We start from the raw sequence: 20,068 nt of genomic DNA on the forward strand, positions 1-20,068 counted from the left end.
GCATGGGTAACCGATTTAGACCGGTATACCGGCCAGTTAGATCGGTTTACCGGCCGATTTGACCGGTTTACCAAGTGGGTCTTAATGGGCCGTCTCATTTTTTTCTTTTCTTTTTTGTTTTAACTTTAAATACTCGAAAAGTATGTTAAACAAATAATTTTTTGAGAAAATTTGACACCATTAAATTCGTCGCACCTTGGAGTATTTTAGAAATTTTTTAAATTTTTTTATTTTTAAATTCAAATTTGAATTTTGAATTTGAACTGATTTGGAATCGGCCCAAATCAGAACCGGACCGGACCGGTTTGACCGCCGGTTCCCACCGGTAAGGTGACCTGGCTTGGGTCGTCGTCTCCGTCTCTCTCCTCTGCTGTGACTTCAGCTCGCCCCCACCATGAACTCGCTCCTGAGGCCGCCGCTGCCGGGCCCGAGCCTGTGCGCGAGGAGCCGGGTCTCGCCGTCGCCGGCGGCGGGGCGGCTTAGCTCGGCGGCGTTGGTCGGCGGCGGGCGGAGATGCCGCCGCGGGCTGGCGGTGGCGGCGTCGGCGGCTCCGTCGTGGATGGAGGAGGCGGGCGTGGCGGTGCTGGAGGAGGGCGGGCGTTGGAACCCGTCAGTGTCCGACTCGTACCGGCCGGCGGGGCTGCCGCGGCCGAACGCGACGGTGCTGGAGGCGCAGGGACGGGTGTGCACGGGGCCCGAGCAGACGCGCCCGCTAGGGGAGGAGCAGGCCATGCGCGTCCTCGATACCATCCTCCGCTCCGGTGAGTTCAGTCAGCTCTTCCTCCTTGGAAATGGCGCGGGCCGCTTGAGAACGAGCTGATTTTGCTGATGAATTAGCCGCTTAATTTTGGTGGAGGTCTGACTGTGTATGGTTAGAATTTTGAAGCTTGATGCAAGCCTGGTGCTCATTGTTTGTCTTGAAAACCCTAAAATCTGCATAAAAGACAGGACTTTCTGTGACTGGCTAGTGGCTAGTTTTTATTTAACTGGCGTGCTTGCAGACAATAGGGCTGCTGTGAATTTCTTTATTTTCCTTGCCTTAAATAAGAAGCTTACTTGGCATTTTCTTTGTAAATTTTGTAGCAATGGGAGAACTCAAAGAGGAGCCAGTCTCCAGTGCACAGCTGGGTGCATTCTTTGCTGGCATGACAATAAGAGCTAATTCTTTTCCGGAGGCCACTCAATGGAGTGAGGGTGAATGGCGAGCCATGAGCATATTTTGGCCACGCCTTGTGCAAGTTCTTCCTCCTGAGGTGAAGTTTATAGCAGACCCTGAAGGAACGATCATGGGTGCAAATGGTTTAACAGGACCTCGGTATGTCGGTCAAGGAACTGGAGAGATGAGACTTGTTGGTGCATTGAGGGAAGTGCTTGCTGGTGGCCATTTAGGTTATGAGGAGGTTCAGTGTGTACTAAAGGATATTTTGCCAATTGGATCAAATTCAAGTCCAACAGTGGTTAGTGAAGCGCTTCTAGCAGCATTTTTGATTGGACAGCGGATGAATAGAGAAACTGATCGTGAACTCAAAGCATATTGTCTAGCCTTTGATGATGAACTAGGTAACTTCAGAGAAATTAGGTAACACCAAGTGGGTTTTTAAACTCAATAGAGAAATCAATGGTGTCATTGACATTGGTTGTTATCAGGTCCTCCTCCAGTTGCTGATGTTAAGTCCTTGACACACTACGGTGAACCATATGATGGGAATACACGCTTTTTTAGGAGTACTCTATTTGTTGCAGCAGTTAGAGCCTGCTATGGTGAATCTTGCCTCCTTCATGGTGTTGAATGGATGCTGATAGAATGTATAGCTGTGTGCGTATACTTGAGGCCCATATTGGGCGTGTAGCCCATATTGGGCGGCCCATGTTGGGCATGTACACCTTCTTGTATTGCAAGCCACATTGGCTATATAATGAGAGGTCACCCCCCCGGATAGGGTGTGCGGTGTTTCCCTATTCCCTCTACCTTTTTACAGATGCCACCCAAGGTCAGCAATCTACTATACATATCCTGAAGCAATAGTCATCTGCAAGAGTTTTTAGTTGTTTTTTAACTTATCTGTTGGTTATTTTTCGAGAACCATTTGTATTGCTTAATGATCAAGGTTTTCAGGGTGGAATAACAGAAGGACAGATGCTTAAATTCATGGGTGCAAACATACACTTATCTCCAACACAGGCCAAGACACTGTTGGAGGTGTGGTAGCAGCTCTATGCCTTCTGCCACTTTTTGTGCAACCCGGTATATTTCCTTTATTTCACAGCTAACTGCTCTAATTATATCGACTTTTTGGTTGCTTTCTAGGATGAGAATGCTGGTTTTGCATACTTGAATCTTCAAGAAGCTTGCCCACCACTGTAAGTTGGCATTGCCTTAGTAACTCTATAATCCTGATACCAAAGGCATTTCTTCAAATTCCTGTAGAGATGGAATCACCAGCTTTTCTTATTAAAAGTGCAAGAAACATTTATGTTCATCAAAATAAAATTGTCAATTTGCATTTGGATGCGTGCTCAAATGAAGTCATATACTCATACAGCATGAAGGGACACTTTTTAACTCAGCATTCTTGCAGATATTCAATAATTGGTCTCAGGGAGCATATTAAGAAACGACCACCGTTGGCTACCTCCGAGAAAGTCCAACAATTTGTGAGAGTGGGTTACTCTTTCTCATCCACCTGTGATGTTTTATTGAAATAACAGAGCGCAAGAGCATGCCTGTAATTAAATTGTTCAATTGTTTGTAGGATACTATGCTTATTTTGTATTACCGTTTTGGATAATGAATACCATGTATTGACTGAAACCTGGTCTTAATTCTTAAAAGAGTTGATCGGAAGCTTATAGCTTACAAAAATTCAATGAACTACTGACGTAAAGGTTTAGTAAAATATACTGTTACCCTTTCACAATAAGTTGCCTGGCGGTTTAGTAGCTTTGGTTTTCAAAATATTTATTCAATAGGTTATTTTAGATAAAAATCTCATGAGAATTTCAACTTTTACTGGCAATCAAGATGAGTTATTTCTTGTAATAGTACACTTTAGTGTCAGAAGAATTTCGAGGCAAATAATCTGTACTGCCTACTATTTTTCTGGGAGTGCTCATTCATTCTTTGTCAGTTGAATGAGTAATGTCATAGCATTACTTGACATTTTTCATGTTTATTCTGTTGCAAAAAGAATTGTAAAAGCCGCTTGGCCTTGTATTGATCCATGATTTTTTTTCTTGGACGTGCTGGAGAGCGAGATATTGGTCCATGATTCAATTATTTCATTTGAAAATGGCTTATTGGTCTTATTTTTGTTGCCAGGCACGGGGAAGAGAATCAATGATTGCAGGATTTTATCACGAAGGCTATGAAGATCCATTGCTTATGCTTATGAGAAGGAGAACTGTTCATGCTGGACTAGTTGTGAAGGTAAGTGTGATCTATTGTGGTGCCTTTATTGTAGGACTCATTAATTTTTCTTTTTTTGAATAAATTAAATCATTTTGAGTGTGATTTCTCATGGATAAGAGCTTCACCTTTTTTTCAGCTAATACAGTTTCAGTCCCTTTGTCTTTTTGTCATAAAAGAAATCGTTTGTCATCTCAAATTTATTGACTATTACCCCAGCAAGAATCTAAGACAAATATATATTTCTCATGTAGGGGGAGGAAGGTGCACTATCAATGACAACAAAGGAAAGATCAGCTCATGCGTCGAAAGGGCTTCCAGTTAACCACTGTTCAGGGTTCCGGACACCAAACAGCATAAATTCATCAGAGACTGATGGTATAGAAATGAATACCTTTCCCACTTTATACTGACTGTAGTGATCACTGAGCATATCTTGGAAATTATAGGGCATTTGCTTACACTTTCCTGATACAGATCACCACTCATATGCTAAAAGGAATTATGCTACTGATATGTATGTTAGGGATATGTGAATTGTTCTCAGAATTCTCCTTTACCTTGCCATCATTCATATGAAACAGTATGCTTTGTTAATGGCATCAATAACTAAGCACAGACAATTCTACTCCAGGTAGCTTCTAGTGAAATGCACAAGAGAATTGGTTATTATGAAGTGCTTTCAGTCTGATGAGCTTATATCTCTTATCTTTCAGGTATTGCTCGAGAGAGTTTCAGGGTCATTGTGAATGCACAGGAGCTTGGTTTTGAATCCACGGAAACTCCAAGAACTGATAGATCAGTAAGCCTTTTTGCCCATTGCCCCAGGCCATTATACATTATATTTGCCAATACTATGTGGCCCACCCAGAAATTGCCAGCATGGTTTATGCTTCTGACTGAATCCCCTAACTGAATCAGATCCTGAAGAACTTGGAGCTGGGTCTTGCCGCACTTGGCGGTGAGAAAGGAGCAGCCTATGACCGAATAGTTCTTAATGCAGCTATGGCTGACCACTTACTGGGCTGCAGCGGAGCTGAGGACATCAACACCGCGCTTGACCGGGCGAGAGAAGCCATTGATAGTGGTAAAGCTCTGAGAAGGCTCATGAGTTACATAAAGATCTCGCACAAAGTGACCCAATCTTGAGTCTTGACTTAGTGCTGGCTGTACAATTTTGGTTTCCAAGTCACGACCGAATACCTTCTTCCCTGAGTGCCTTTGCCACTCAATATCACGAGCCAGTGCATGAATATTCCCTTGGAAGGGTCTGTCAATAAGTCGGTCAAAATGAAACAGTAGCTTGTTGAGAAGGGTAGCCACAAGGATGCTTTGCTGTATTGCCCCGAGTGAAGTTGATGTTGTGTAAGTGTGACATGTGCAAATTTTCTTCAAAATCAAATACCAGATTATACTGCCATAGACCCATAGTGAAGTAAATACTCTACGTTAAGCCTCGTTGAGTTCTTTTTTTCAAGAGTCAACGGGGGTAGGGAAAGCCTACATCAACAAATTTCATTTCTTCAAACCTGAGATTACAAGATCATGCAACCGTCCTCATTCCTGGAGACGGTGACTAGGGTACATTTGTAACATGAATGGAAAGGGAAACTTTTACTTAAAAGGATTGCAACTAGGGGAAGATAATGGAAACAATGCAGGAGCCTGTAAGCCGAACAATTATCAATTCACCACGGTCGTTGAAGGAGAATACGGAGCAACATCCAAGCACAATATGACATGTCGAATCTAGCCTCTACTATATTTCACTGAACTGAAATTGAAACACGAGAGGCGTGTAAATATTTTGAAACAATACGATGGACCACCGCCGCCGGTTGATGAATTTGATTCGGTCTTCTTCGCGCGCATTCAATGCGTCGTCTCCATCATCCGCCATTCCTGCCGCCGCCAAGCTCGAGAAGGGAGCGGAAGGGACGGCCGTGCGGGTGGTGTCGGCGGAGGGCGGGGGAGCCGTGTCGCCGAGAAACTCGAAATCGCCGCCTCTGCTTGACGCTCGTGCACCTCAGCGGTGGGCCCATGCCCGGTCCGCCGCCGTCTCATCTCGAGCGGGGGACGGAGCATAGCGTTACGCGCGCGCGGACGGCGAGGCGGCCCTGGATGCTGCGGAGTGCGCGACGGGTGGTTTCGTCCGCAACGCTGTGCGGATGCAGCGACATAGAAAAGCCGCCCCGTGTTCGGTCTTCACATCAAGGTATCCACATCTCATCTCCCCACTCCATGGATTGAATTTCGCCCATCAATATTTGGGAATCCGTTGAACAGCATGAGCCAATGCCGCTTGGTCTGCTTTGAGGAGCCTGTTATCATGCTTCCATAGTGTTTCTCCACATTTTAACCGGCTTATAGTACTGCTAGATGTAATACTCGATTGTCATTTCTTGATTGCTTAGTTCTAGTTTCCACTAGCATGATCTGATTGGAGTTGTGATACCGCATTTTACTTCCGAAGAGGGTCAAAACAGGAGTAAGACACAGAGTGACAGAACATGTTTTAATTTTTTTTTGTGAGGAAAATGAAGAGTATGCTGTATCATGGCCACAAAATGCATGTGCATATCAATAAAGAATACAAGCAATCCACCAGGTCCATGTCCTTGACTCTACCTCAAAGATTTACACACACTGGCATATTTACAAGTGTATTTAAGTAACATCACACGAGTTTCAACGCAATAGGTGTGAAGAGGATCTTCTCCTATCCCATAGCGAATATTCTACCACTCAAATAAATAGCTCACAAAGTACAAACATTACAATAGTATAGTTGTTCTAAGGTGAATGCAGCTCTATGACTTTGGTGAGTCTGGTTTTGTGTTCCCAGGCTTACGTACAATGGCTTTCTTCACCTTTGCTAGTTGGTGCTTTACCTTTGAACCAACGCCAGACCATAGGCTGAGTTTTTTATGTGCCTTCTGTGTTGCTCCTGGTGCTTCAGTTTTCACTTCTGCTTCATCAGTGAAATTCTTAGTTCCCTCTATGTTCTTTATCTTCTCGTTATAAGCCTTCTCTTCTGCATCAGCCTTTGGACTTTGGTCTTCATCTGTGTTGAATTCTGGCTTGGTTACGTCCACAAAGTTTTCTTCAGGCTCAGAAGCTTCTCTGGGTGAAACCACATTGAGATCACGTTCCTGGATCTTTGAGGCAACCAGTTCTTGCTCTTCATTGGATTTTATGCTCACTGTTTGCTCATGGCTTTCAACTGTTCCGGGCACCAACTGTTCTTTGTTCATGTCCTCTTTTTCGACCAAAAATTGGTGATGCCCTTCATCACTTGCTTTAGGAGACTTTTGCTCAGTACCAGTTTCCCGGTGCTCCTGAAATTCAGATTCCTCTAGTTTTTCTGGCCCCATTGCAGTTTCGTTGTCAGCAACTTCATCTTTCTTATCTTGGTTGATCTGCATGTTTGGACCGTCAGCCTGAATTTCAAATGATGTTTGAAAGTTTTCTACTTCTTTTATTGAGAAGTTAGAGTTTTCTTTCTCATCCATGCATGTTGAGCCTTCATAAATTTCCTTTTCATGAGCCAAAATCTTCTCAGTGTCGCTAACTGGTTCTGCTATTTGAGGTGCCTGCTCATCAGGTGTTACTTCAGACCTTGTGCTTTTCTGAGGACTGTCATTTGAAGTTTCTACAGCTTCTTCAGAAACTTTGTCTGTGTCCGTGCTTGCATGCTGCTCCTCTTCTTTCTTCTCTACTTCTTCACAGTCCATTTGAATATGAGGAATACTTGTGGCCTCCATGGTGGAAGATTCAGTGGTCTCATCTTCTTTTTCACAGGCAAGGTTCTGGACAGCCTCAGCGTCACATGAAAGATCTTTTGCATCAATCATACCTGATTCTGTCAACAAGGGTGTTTGCTCGGACACTGCATCAGCATTTTTATCTTCAGGTAAAGAGTCATGCAAGAGTCCTGTTTGTCCTTCCCCTAGAGTATCCTCTTCAGAAGCCTCTGTATTTGTTAAATCATTTATGTTGCTATTCAAGCTTCCATTTTCAATTTCTTTTGAAACCTCTGTGTTTTCCTGACAGACATTATCAACTACTTTGTCATCGAGCTCAAGGTTCAAAATCTCAATATCTCTAGTTTCCATTTTTGTAGAAAGGTTAGCTGCTTCTTCTGATAACAGTTCACCGGAAATTTTGTCTTGGGTAGTACCTTGGTATGCTGGTATTTCCAAATCACGAGTGTTCTTATTGAACTCATCAGTCTGTGTTGATATTTCCATGTCCAGCTTAGGATTGTTAATCTGTTCTTTGACCATTTCCTGTGTTTCTTCGGAGCATTTGACATCATGTTTTTCTTGTTCAAAGGTGAGATCGTCTTCCACCTTATTTTCTGTGGAAAGTGACCCCATGTTTTCTTCTTGTTTAGAAATGACCTCGCACTTGTCGCCTTCTGTGGTTTCTCCTTCCTTCCTTTCAGCCTCAGATTCTGAATTTTCATCTGCGTCAGCATTATTTTTTCCCAATATTAGATTCATCAGAAAATGAGAAAAAGGTAAATCTTGTTCAACATCTTTCTGGGCATCTCCAATTTCTGTGTCTTGCATGTCCTCTTCATTCTTTTCATTGGGAATTTGATTCTTATCCTGTAACTCCTCTTCATTGCTTTCATTGGGAATTTGATTGCCTTCTGGTTCAGTGGGAAGGAGCTTCTCTGATGAAGGCATCTCTCTTTCTGCGTTCTCTAACCAGAGCACCTGTTCAGGGGTCTTTTCATCCTGTGCGGTATGTGCAGGAAGAGCAAGCTTATGGTCTTCCATGTTCTCATTCATGCTTTCTTCCTTTGATGCTGTAATTACAGATGAAACATCAAGATCCCTTCCAGTGTCATTAAAGGTTTCGAGACTTTCATCAGATGGTCCACCATCGCCTCCACTAGCCTACATGAGAAATGGAAAATTAGCTTAGTAATGCTGAATGTAAACTACAATATTCATTGACACTTCTCACTTACTGACCTTATCAGTGATATTGTCACCAAGTTTTACTTCAGTAATTCTTGTCTCTGTTTTCTCATGTGAAAGAGTTTCATCAATCTTATCAAATGAATTTTCTTCTATTTCAAGTTGCTGAACATCATCTGTATTAATTCCTTCCTGACATTGCTTCGTTTGATTTATATCTGAGGCAGATTCATCAGCTTTTTCTTGCATGGCTTCATTATCTACATCATTCTGCTCTGCCATTGAAAGCTTTTCATCTTCAACCTGATTGTGGGAAGAAAAATGACATAAAATTTTACTAAGAGAAGATTTGACAATAAAAATGAATTTCGAGGTGTATAAGAGCAGTACATGTTAAGGGTATAAGTACTGACCTTGTGATGTAAGTCATGCTCAACATTGTTCTGTATGGATGATTCTACAAAAGGATTGGAAGTAGATTCGAGTCCCTTGTTTTCTCCTGTCTCTTCAATTTCTCTGGGCTTTATACTTGCGTTACCATCGATTATTTTAGCGTTGTCTTCAGGTTTTGACGCCTCTTCCTCTTCAGGTTTTATCTGGGATTCATCATGATGGATAGCATTGTCTTCATTTCGAATTTCTTTGTTATCATGTATTTCATCTGCAATCTCTTTCTCTGATTCTCGAATAGTGTGGACATCATCATTAACCTTGCCCGTACATTCTTTATCCTCTCTATGCTCTCCTGATTCAATATTCTGAGTAACAGCTGCAGCATCCTGCACAACAAAAAATAATAGCTCCTCAGATTATTATGATGTCATTTGAACGAAAAATTACTTCTATGGATGTTTCTGGAACTGCTGCAGATGCATAATGACCTAATTTAAGAGCCATCTGACCATTGGAAGCTACAAAAAGCTGTGTAGTGATGAACACCCACTGAAGTTGCAGAGAATTTTTTTTTCTATGGACTGCAAAACTAAAACCCACTCTTTGTTTTCTTGTCATTTTGTTTTTACATGTATGCCACTTATTGTTCCTATCACTTAACAATTTTCTTATGGGAGTCTCTTAATATTTCTTAAAAAAGAAACTAAGAAAGAAAGGAAAAGTGACTCCATAATAATGCACCTTTGGAGTTTAGAACAGCTACCATTTATTGTCTTTCAAAACATCATTGGCATTGTCTGATCAATTTTTTTTGGGGAATATTCAGTCCATTAGATCTTACATTCTCTAGTATATCATCGTTTGAAGGGGCCGGGTCAGATGCTTCTTGAGCAGAGGATGCCAAACCAGGTCCAAGCTGCACAATGAGTAAAACGCAGCAGTGTTTTTAATATGGGTAATGAGAAGCTTTAGCCAAATAACCACTACATTGTTCTTTGGTCTCTGTATATGCTGTTCTTTTATATTTACTCCTTAGTTAGTTTTACTTCTACTTGACAGCAAGCTCACATAATAACTTGATGCACTAAGAGTAGTCTCTGGCTGTTTTCTCAAGATGGTGACGCGATGGTGTAGGAGAGAATAATGGCCTTGTATTCCTCCAAACCCTAGAAGGGTGGGATATATAGTTCCTATACATGGGCCTCTATACATGGGCTCAATATACACCAACAGATGGCTAATGGACCAATAATAAGGAAGGTTCTTACTCATTTTTTTATCAAGCTTTCATTATATTTTGTCTACATTTCTAATCTAGAAAGTCAATTTGAACTTTGGGAATCCAACTCCAATATATTAAAAAAAGGAATGTGGATCTAAATTTCTCACACTTCATAGATGGAAACTCTGAACTGACCTCTCCATTTGTAATTTCAGCAGTCATTTCATCCTGTTCGTCAGTAGAATTTTTTGCTAATATATCATCCTTCTCTTCACTCTCCTCATCTTTGTTATCATTTTTAGCATCAACATCTTCTGTTCCCTTAACGCAATCAACCTTCATATCCATACTGCTTGGGGTGGATTCCTCGTATACATGTGGGGCTTCTTCATGCTTGAGAATTTCAGTAATAATTGCCTCTGTTTCTTCAGCCTGCAAGATTGCATTGATTAGGAATTTACTCTTTATGAGTTTTTAATTAAAAAAAATCCTGCAAGGGTAACACATCCAATGAGTCCTAGAGAGAAATTTACCTCACATGCATCAGTGTCTTCTGTTCTGTTTGTGGTGCCATTTTTTATATCCTCGGGCTCCGCAAATGGTTCTGTGGTGAAATCACCCGCCTTGTCATCATGTTTCTGTTCATCTACCTGGAGTTCTTCCTTCTGACTTTGAATGTGCTCATCTTCGTTCTGTTCTTGATCCAAGTTAACCTTTCGCACAACCTCATCTTGTCTCCCAATGGATAAAGCATCTGGCTCACATGATTGCAGTTGAAGTGCTACATCATCTGGTTGCCTGTTAAGATCACTAATTTGCTCACCATCTTCTGTGGTATCACTTTCAAATAAAGCATGTGATGCTTCTTCATCAGTGCCTCTTTTTGTGAGAAGTTCGACACTGATGTCTCTATCTTGAACATGAATTATGTTCTCTTCATTCTGCGCACCTGACATTTCGCTTGAATTATGTTCACATTCATCCTTTTGCTCTTCTTTGACTTGATCAATACTGTTTGAAGTCTCTAGTATATCATCACCAGCACTTTGAACAGCATCTTCATCGGTCACATTCTCACTTCCCTGAGTTGTTAAAACAGTTTCACCCAAGTCACATGCACCATCCTGAATAAAATATACACTTGTCAGTTGTCTTGCAAGGTATGCCCAAATTCGAACTAGTAGTGTAATATTCAGGCTGCAATACTTAGTTCTGTTCATATATTTTTAAGTTTGGTTTTTGGCACAGTTTTTCCTCAGTGTGACTACTGATAGGTATACTTTTGCTATTCAATCACTTTACAATTTACTTTTTAGCTCACAGATTTTGGCATAGAGCATGCTGATTCTCAAACTTTTTGTTTTGCTTTAACTAAACAGTTTGACTGCAACTGGTTAACAGTTGATCTATTTTTGACAGGTGCCTTCATGTAAGATAAAAACCTGTAATCAATGTATGATCTGATAGTATTTATGTACTTTTTAAAAAAAAACTGTACAGCAGGGGAAGCTCCTGCTGAAGTATTTACGTACTTACGAAATTGTGGGCTACATTTTTTATGTGCCTCTTATTGTTTATGCTGTGGTGATGTTAGGTTTATCATGGTATTTCAAATCAGTGCATATATTTATATAAGGAAACCTTGTGTGATGCTTCATGAGAAACCAAATCTCATGTTTCCAAGTAAATCGAACTCCGAAACAAGTTAAGCACTTCCTACACCTAAGGGGGTTAATGTATAAAATACAGATACCTTTAGTTCCAATGACGTCTGTATTTCATCTTTGAGTCCAGGCACCAACATTACATTATCAGTTTCATTCCCAATAGTTTCTTCATTCAACTTTGCAGGATGTCCTTCTGGTGTTGTTTCATTATCTGTTGGAGATGGGTCCTCCAAAGTAGCATTCTCTGCTGGCTCTTCATCATGGATGGCTTCAATGCCGTCAATTTCTTTTGTTACTTCCAATTCATTCTCTTGCTCAATATTTGAAGTTGGCTCTATTGATGCTATATTACCTTCTAAAGCTGGTTTTTCTAATGCATCAACTTGGCTTGTAATAAATTCTTCTTCAGCTTCATTGGCATCAATGCCCTTGATTTCTTCCACCAGTTCTTGTTCAATATCAACGGGTGGTTCAATTTCACTCACAACACTATCTTCTGTAGGTGTTTCTTCAATGGTGACAGCGTTGACTTGCCCAGAGGTTTCTTCTGCCTTTACAAGATGACTGATCTCACCGTCTCTGGATGATTCCACCTGCTGTGCTGGTTGGACATAAGAATCTGGGTCACTTCTCTGCTCACTCCTTTCTTTAGTTGCATCAACATGACTGCCAATATTATTTTGCCGGATAACTTCTTCAGTTTCCGTTGCTTCTTTTTCTTTGACTCCTGCGTGCAGCTGCTGATCATCAACATTGGGCTCACCGTCTACTGGCTCAAGGGTAGAAACTTTTTGGTGATCTTCAATTCCCACAGATCTAATATCTCTGGTTTCTTCCATTGAACCCAGTTCTTGCACTTGTTGGACATCTGTAGGTGATTCAGTCCTTGATAAATTACTTTCTTGATCTGCCATTTCAGGAGTAGGAAAGCTACTGAGATCTGAGAATTCATCTGTTTTCGCATCTTCACTGTTCTTGATTTCTTGAGATGTCATATTCTGCACTTGCTTTGTGTCAAAATCTGGCTTTGTTACTGTTGTATTTTCTTCTATTGGAGTAGGCTCATCAGAAGTAGAACCATTGGGCTCTCCTGGATATTCCATTGTGTCAGTGCACTTCGTGTCTTCAACTGATTCTAGCTCCAGAACAGGCTCAGCATCATCTTCAGTGAGTTCTTTTGCACTTTCAACATGACTCTCATGAGGGACAGCTTCAGTCCCTATGGTTTCCATATTTTCTGATGGCAAGTCCCTTGATGTCATAATATCCTCTGTTTCAGCCGGTTCAGCATCCTTGGTCTCTTCTATCTCTGGCTCCTGCACTGGTGACGTATCAGCAGTTGCATCTGTTTCTACATGTTCTTCTGGAGCTGCTGCCTCAGCAAGAGCAGTGCTGTTTTTTGCATTTTCAGCGCCCTCAGTGACTTCTGCTGGCTCTGAATTCTCTTCTTGAGTGTCAGATCTTGGTTCTATTGCTGTTCCATTGTCTTCTGAAGTGGACTGCTCAGAAGTAGAAAGAGTGCAAGATGAAGCAATTCCTTCAGGTTTATCAGCTTCAGTTTCCTTGATATCGGTTGATTCTTGAACCTGGAGTTGTTGATGATCAACATCTGGTTCAGTGGTGGTATCTTCTGTTGCAATTTCTTCTGGGACAAACTCCCCAGAGGTAGAGATTTGGTTACCCTGGGAAACATTTGGAGGCTCGGTGGCTTCAGTTTCACTCATTTCTTCGACCGATTCTGGTTCCAGTACTTGTGGCTCACTTGCTATTTCTTCTGGTGCTGGCTCCTCTGATTGAGCAGCGTCGCTTTGGTGCTGGGTTTCCGCTTCTGTGGCTTCAATGTTGCTCAGTCCTCTTTCTGATTCATGCAGATCGATTATGTCTGGATTATATTCTTCAGCTGGCGTCTGAGAGATAGTACTATTCATTTCATGGGATGTTTCCTTCAATTCCACATGTTCGGTATTCTTTACGTCTTCTGGTTCCAGCTCCTGCACAGGTTGAATATCAGCAGTTGGCTCACTTTCAGGGACATCGTTTTCTTGAGCCGGCTCCCCAGCAGAAACCATGCTGCTTTGGCCAGAGATTCCTTCAGTTATGATGTCTTTGTCACCACTTACTTCCTGAGTGTCACAATCTGTTTCACTTTCTATCTTTTGTTCTTCTGGAGAAGGCTCCTCTGAAACACAGTCATTGCTTTCCTGGGGAGCTGCTTCAGTTTCAGTGGTTTCTATTGCTGACCCTGTCTGCTGCATCTCACTTTCCAGTGTATCTTCTTGAGTTAAATCATTGAATAAAACAGCATTCCTCTGATCAGAAGCTTCCTTCGAATCAATAGGTTCTGTGTCCTTTGTTTCTTCTGGTTCTACCTCCCGCATATGCATTTCAGCAATATCCTCAGTCTGTGCCTCATCAACAATCACCACCTCAGAGACTTCAGCAATATTCTTAGGCGTGTTTCCCTTAGTTTCTTGTGTTGATTCTGCATTATCTACCTCTTGACTATCACATGTTGGCTCTTCTACTGTTACATTATCTTCCACAGTTGCCTCCTCTGAAGTAAAAACAGTTTCCTTAACTTCAACCGAATCTTGTCCAAGGGTAGGCTGGATATCATCATTATATGGCTCATCTGCTGTCGAAACATCTTCTGCTGAAAGTTCATTAGAAGCATTGACATGGTCGTGTTCCGTAATTTCTTGAGCTTCAGTGGCTTCACTGTCCTTAGGTTCTTCTATTTCAGTTACTTTTAGTTCACTTGTTGCCGTAGCACCTTCTGGTTTTGCTGATTCATCTATTTCTGTGTTTCCATCTGTAGCATCTGGAACGGCGTCAGAGTTGTCCAGATTGATCGCCGCAGGAGTTTGGACTCCAGAACGTGCTTCAGCTACAACCTCAACATCAGGAATGCCTGAGGGTTGTGTGTTCTCAGTCGCTTTTTCTGGTTCATGGTCTTGCTGATCATCTTCTGTTTGTTCAATAGCTTCCAGTGTGTCTTCCTGCACTGTGTCACCATCCATCATAATGCCTAAATTACATTGATCTTTTGGAATTGCCTCCTCAAAAGCAACACTGCTTTGTTGCATTTCTGCTTCAGTATCTTCTATTTCTTCTACTGATTCCTGGTTCTGCACTTGAATATTTACAGGTGGCTCCCCTGCTGTTGTGTCATTTTCAGGAGCCGCCATGTTGCTTTGGTGTGCTGTTTCTTCAGTCTTTTCATTAAGCGAGCCATCAGTTTCTTCATTAGATTCTTCATTCAGCACTTCATGTGCATCAGTTGAAGGCTCATCTGCGTGTTCAGATTTAGGCACCTCTTCCTTCACCACATCTGCATCCATTGCATCAGCTTGCTGGCTCTGTTGATCTTCTACTTTGACCACCTCTTCTGTAGATTCTGCAATAGGTGCATCTTCTGGAAAGCCCTCTTTGTGGTCAGGATGAACGACATCTGCTTTAGCTGGTTCATCAGTTTCTTTGATTCCATCTATAGAATCTGGAACAGCATCAGAGTTGTCCAGATTGGGCTCCACTGGAGTTTGGACTCCAGAAGGTGCTTCAGCTGCAACCCCAACATCAGGAGTGTTTGCCATGCTTGCAGGTTGTGTATCATCGGTTGCCTTTTCTGGTTCTAGATCCTGGTCTTGCTGACCATCATCTGTTTGCTCAACAGCTTTCACTATGTCCTCTGGCACTGTGTCATTGTCCATTGCAACACCTAAATTTGGTTGATCTTCTAGAATTGCATCCTCAAAAGCAACACTGCTTTGTTGATTCTCTGTTTCAGTATCAACTGGTTCAGCATCTTCTATTTGTTCTGATGGTTCATGGTTCTGCACTTGAACATTTGCTGGTGGCACCCTCGTTGTAGTTTCAAGCTCTGGCTTTGTCTCCTTTGGAGCTTCCATGTTGCTCTGGTGTACAGTTTCTTCATTTTTTTCATTCATTGGGTCACAAATTTCTTCAGCGGATTCTTTATTCAGCATTTCTTGAGCATTGGTTGTTGGCTCATGAGCACCTGATTTAGGCACCTCTTCCTGCACATGGGTTTCCTCACATTTAAGCATCTCTTCCTGGACTACATCTGCATCCATCGTATCAGATTGCTGAATCTGTTGGTCTACATTGACCACCTCTTCTGTGGGTCCTGCAATAGATGTATCTTCTGAAAAGCTCTCTTTGTCGTCAGGATGAATAACACCATCTGCCTTAGCTGGTTCCTCTGTTTCCATCTTTTCATCAATAGTTCCTGGAACAGAACCAGAACCATCCAGATGTGGCTCCACAAGAGTTTGGAAACCAGTAGGTGCCTCAGCTTCCTCAACATCAGCATTGTTTGCAATGCTTGATGGTTGTGTGTCCTCATTTGTCTTTTCTGATTCCTGATTCTGATCATGTTGATCATCATCTGTTTGCTCAATAGAACTGTCAGTTTTCAATGTGTCTTCCTGCAACAAGTCATCATCCACTGTAACACCTTCTGAATCTTGCTGCTCATCCCTAGGTTCTTCATCTTTCTCATGCTTCCGAAGGCTGCTATCTTCTGTTATGCTTTCTACATGGCTTAAACCATCAGTCATCTCTTCTTTATTGATTCCATTGCTCTGATGGGCACTTGTCCCATCTAGTTCTGCTTCTTCCTGATTGTTTTCATGCGTCTGCACATTTGAAATCTTCTCTTCTTTGTCCACATGACCATTCAGAGAAGATGCTTTGCCATTTAGGTTATGTTCTGGAGGAAGTTCGACTTCAGAGGGTGCTTCTACTAAAACTTGATCCTCTGGAATCTTCAACGTTCCTTCAGTTAAATTGATGATTTCTCCCACGTTCTTGCTCTCCATGATAGTCGGAAGCTTGACTTCCGGGTGTGCTTGAAAATGGGCTGATCCTAAATCCACAGCTTCCACTTGGACTTCCTGAGCAAGGTATTGACAAATCCAGCATTTAAGCAGTGCATTTCGTGCAGCATCAGATAGTCATTATATTAATAGATATTTTTGGCTAACATAAATAATGAATGTTAGTGTATTTTAGGTTTTATATTTTCCATAATAGTCATGAAGCAGAAGTAGGAAGAGAAAAGGAAATGTTAACATACATAAGTTGTATTCACCATCCATTAACTTTTTCAGTTGCAGCCATAATTTACTCAAAAGGAAATCCAGCCATGAGTGTACTACAGCACTGCAAAAGTGCAAGCACACTGTCCTGCATGACAGTTGCCATTTCTCGTTGGCCAACTGTTTTACTAGTAAATGGCACATGTAGGTTAGTGCACGCATGATTTTCCATTTCATGGTTCTAGTACTGCAACAAGTGGTCAACAACCAAACCTGACTGCTTGTCAAATGGTACTCTGCCACGGCAATATTGCACATGGGCATCCCAACTGATTGAGTTGTTCCTCAGCCTTGCATGGAGGAGTCAGAAATACTGAATGTTTCTATCAAGTGTTTTAGTGCTGCGATTATCTGTTTTGGCATGCTTTAAGTAGACTTTTTCTCACTTCATGCCTCTCTATCTTTTATCAACACACTGGTTGGTTGACGGTTGACGCTCAGTGTAAATTAGTGTTTTTGCTTATGCATGTTAACCTAACCTCGTCGTTCTATCATTCATGTCACAACAGTTGATCAAACTGTTAAACTGCCTATCCTCATTGTTAATATTGTCCCATCTGGATATGTTGAACTGTAGGAGCCGAAAATGTGAATATTTCTTCAAGAAAGAAAAATTTATATAATCTATTGATTAACATTATTTTCTCAATATTGGGCGAATTCACATGCCATCTATCAATTCAGGAGAGCAGTACCAGGTTGATACTGAGGTAATTCCATTATATTTACTACTATATAAGTAATGAAAAGAGAAGAAAAGAGCATATCACAGTGATACTTACCACAGGTAATAGCCTATGAAACTGTAACTTATATTTACTTCTCCACCGAGTTATTTTTCTGATCCATTGATCCTTCAACCATATAATACAATACTAACCTATTTCACATGTACCTTTTTCTTAATCAAATCAAGAACATGAACAAAATTTGAAGGTAGACATCTAACCAAGTTTGTTATAAACAAGGAGAACATGATGATTCTTCTTATTGGCATTCACTTCTTCCATTCTTTAAGGAAACTTCTTTGCTTTTGAAGATCTTTGTTTAACAACTGAAAGGAATGAGTGCAGTGCCATTTCTACAGAGTTTACTACATGAAGAAGAATCCTTCGTGACACTGAAATGAGATTAACATGTAGCAACTGTGGAACGAGAAATAAGGTACCACTGTACCATAGCGGTTTCTTTGCAAACTGGCCGAATTCTACTGAATTGATAGAAGCATGCTCCTCAACACACAGCTGATACACAGCTGCGCTGATGAAGCTCTTTACATAGCTCTACAACTACACAAAGTATGTGTGCGTGCAGGAAAACAGAAGCAAGGAAAGTGATGCAGAGGTTAAGAGGAGCAATTTCTTACCGTCCCATCTGCTGTTTCTCGTGCTTCGTCTTCGGTCGCCATTGCTCCAGATCAGAATGAGGAGAAGAAGAAGAAGAAGAATAAGAAGAAGAAGAAGAAAGGAAAAAAGGAAAAAAGAAAGATGGAGTGGCTTCTCCCTGAAAAAGGCTTGTGGGCGCTCGAAAAGCTGGTGGTCTTTATACCAACCTTTCCTTTGCCCCCCTGTCAATATGTTTTCTATTGCTGAGCAGCGGTTAGGAAGCAGTGACAGACTGACACTGCTCTTGACAGGGAGTTAGCACTTGCTTAAGTGTAATCTTGATTAAGCGACAGTAGTTATTCCTGAAACCGCTGTTCAATGAACATGGATAGTCAGCATTAGGTTCCAAAATGCCAACTGGTACGTGCGGCACATGGTTGTGGTGGCTGGACCAGTGTGTATGTGTTCTTGCATTGATGGACCCACAGAACCTTTTCTGTGTGACATTATTGGATCGATAATTGATCAGGGAGTATCATCCTTGGATCCTTGATATCGTTGTCTTTTTTCTTTCTTTCCTGAGTGCAGCTCGAAAGAAAAGTTTAAGTTTTGGTGTGAAAATACTGTTATCTGCTCTTTTTGTTGCTTGGCTTCGGTATTGGGTAAAATGATTGGTTTTACACGTTCCTTATGGTGCAAATTTTCTCCTACTGGTTAGGCTGCCCTTGTATGTTTTAGTCACTTTCAACTATTTGTTCAATTGCTGCGTTCATCTTACCTCAGATTGCACTTGGAGCACAAGGGAACAATGGATTAAAGTCGATGTTTCTGCAACCCATAGAAAGTTTATTGAGATCAAATCAAGTGAAAAGCAGAACAGCATGAAAGTAACTTTGCCTTTGGTGTCCTTACTGTGTTATGTCCTGTTCTTCCATTTTTTTCAAAAAAAAAAAGAAAAAGATTCCTTTCAAGTTAATGTGCCAGACTGCCAGCACATTATGTTATTAATATGTCAATCTTTATACACCTTGAGTCCTGAATCTTAAATGAAGTGATTGTTGTGGCTTATGATCAATAGCTCTTAACCCATTCCAGCATTCAGAATTATGGTTCTGAAGTTGCTAACTGTGGACTGATATCTGAATATTACTGAAGCATAATGACAGAGAAAAGTGGTGCATTAGAAGCCCCGGGATATTGAATTCAGTCAAGTGGCTGCTGCTGACAGTGATCTGCAGCAAAAGAATTCCACATGTTCAACCGCTCTGGACAAGAAAATACCAAGTTGGCCAGCCCCAAGCGCCACGCTGGATCCATCTCACGTGGTCCAAATTCTTCCAGCAGAAAAAAGAAGCCTCGCCGCCAGGTACAAGCATCACCTGCTACGAATTATGAAAACCTGAGGCAGGTAATGCTAAGCGCTTGTGCTATTATCCTAGTATATCGCTGCGCCGAAAGAAGGAAGCTCATGGCGCCATTGGAGGATGACATGTTTCTCGTCTAGGCAAATCCTTATCGGCAAAGCTTCCAGCCGCCCTAGTGCCGCTATCAGGTCTGACTCGGCACCGTACGTAGATTCTATCACTGCTTGGAAAACCTTCAGAGGCTGGTGTTTTTTTTTTCCCTGGAACTGTTAGCTTTTGCCCCTTGGAATATATCATCAATCAGGGTCCTTTCAGAGTTCAGACCAATAAGCATATGGCAATGAGTTAATCAACACAGGTTTTTTTCCCAATGCCATACATAATCGTTCTGTAATTCTGGTTTACCACGAAGTCTAGAGCAACTCCAACAGATTTATTTTCCTCTTTTCCCTTTTCACTTTTTAGCCATAAAGGGGATTTAGGGGGAAAATTTAGCTCCAACAGATTGATTTTCCCTTTTCCCCTATTCCCTTTCCCCTGTATTTTCCTCCTCTCTCCCTTTTTAAAGGGGAATTCCACCTTCTCCCTTTCTATCCATTCTTTTCTAGCCACAAGATTCACATGCATGAGAAGATCCTGG

At 41.6% G+C, this 20,068-nt stretch overlaps 2 protein-coding genes and 1 long non-coding RNA gene across 4 annotated transcripts; 2 read left to right on the plus strand and 1 right to left on the minus strand.

Moving 5' to 3' along the window:
* Nucleotides 1-348: 348 nt before the first annotated feature.
* LOC120654566 (anthranilate phosphoribosyltransferase-like) lies at nt 349-4,836 on the plus strand. The gene is made up of 11 exons (XM_039932135.1): nt 349-761; nt 1,084-1,560; nt 1,648-1,793; nt 1,980-1,991; nt 2,117-2,200; nt 2,309-2,361; nt 2,580-2,661; nt 3,320-3,427; nt 3,661-3,784; nt 4,123-4,208; nt 4,328-4,836. Exons 1-11 carry the CDS (start codon nt 395-397, stop codon nt 4,553-4,555), a joined length of 1,767 nt encoding a protein of 588 aa, XP_039788069.1. The 5' UTR covers nt 349-394; the 3' UTR covers nt 4,556-4,836.
* Nucleotides 4,837-5,958: 1,122 nt separating this feature from the next.
* Nucleotides 5,959-18,494, minus strand: LOC120654565 (microtubule-associated protein futsch-like). 2 transcript variants are annotated; one of them, XM_039932132.1, is made up of 8 exons: nt 18,106-18,494; nt 11,706-16,535; nt 10,486-11,076; nt 10,148-10,384; nt 9,572-9,646; nt 8,751-9,116; nt 8,392-8,640; nt 5,959-8,313 (listed from the first exon to the last, which is right to left on the minus strand). In XM_039932132.1, exons 1-8 carry the CDS (start codon nt 18,145-18,147, stop codon nt 6,217-6,219), a joined length of 8,487 nt encoding a protein of 2,828 aa, XP_039788066.1. In that variant the 5' UTR covers nt 18,148-18,494; the 3' UTR covers nt 5,959-6,216. The 2 variants fall into 2 exon arrangements, with proteins under 2 accessions (XP_039788066.1, XP_039788068.1); XM_039932134.1 differs by lacking the exon at nt 9,572-9,646.
* Nucleotides 10,197-18,638, plus strand: LOC120654567. Its single transcript, XR_005667104.1, has 2 exons — nt 10,197-17,903; nt 18,054-18,638. It is a non-coding gene; the product is annotated as an uncharacterized LOC120654567 (long non-coding RNA).
* Nucleotides 18,639-20,068: the final 1,430 nt, after the last annotated feature.

This window comes from Panicum virgatum, chromosome 1N (genome assembly GCF_016808335.1).
Source record: "Panicum virgatum strain AP13 chromosome 1N, P.virgatum_v5, whole genome shotgun sequence".
Taxonomy (NCBI): Eukaryota; Viridiplantae; Streptophyta; class Magnoliopsida; order Poales; family Poaceae; genus Panicum; species Panicum virgatum.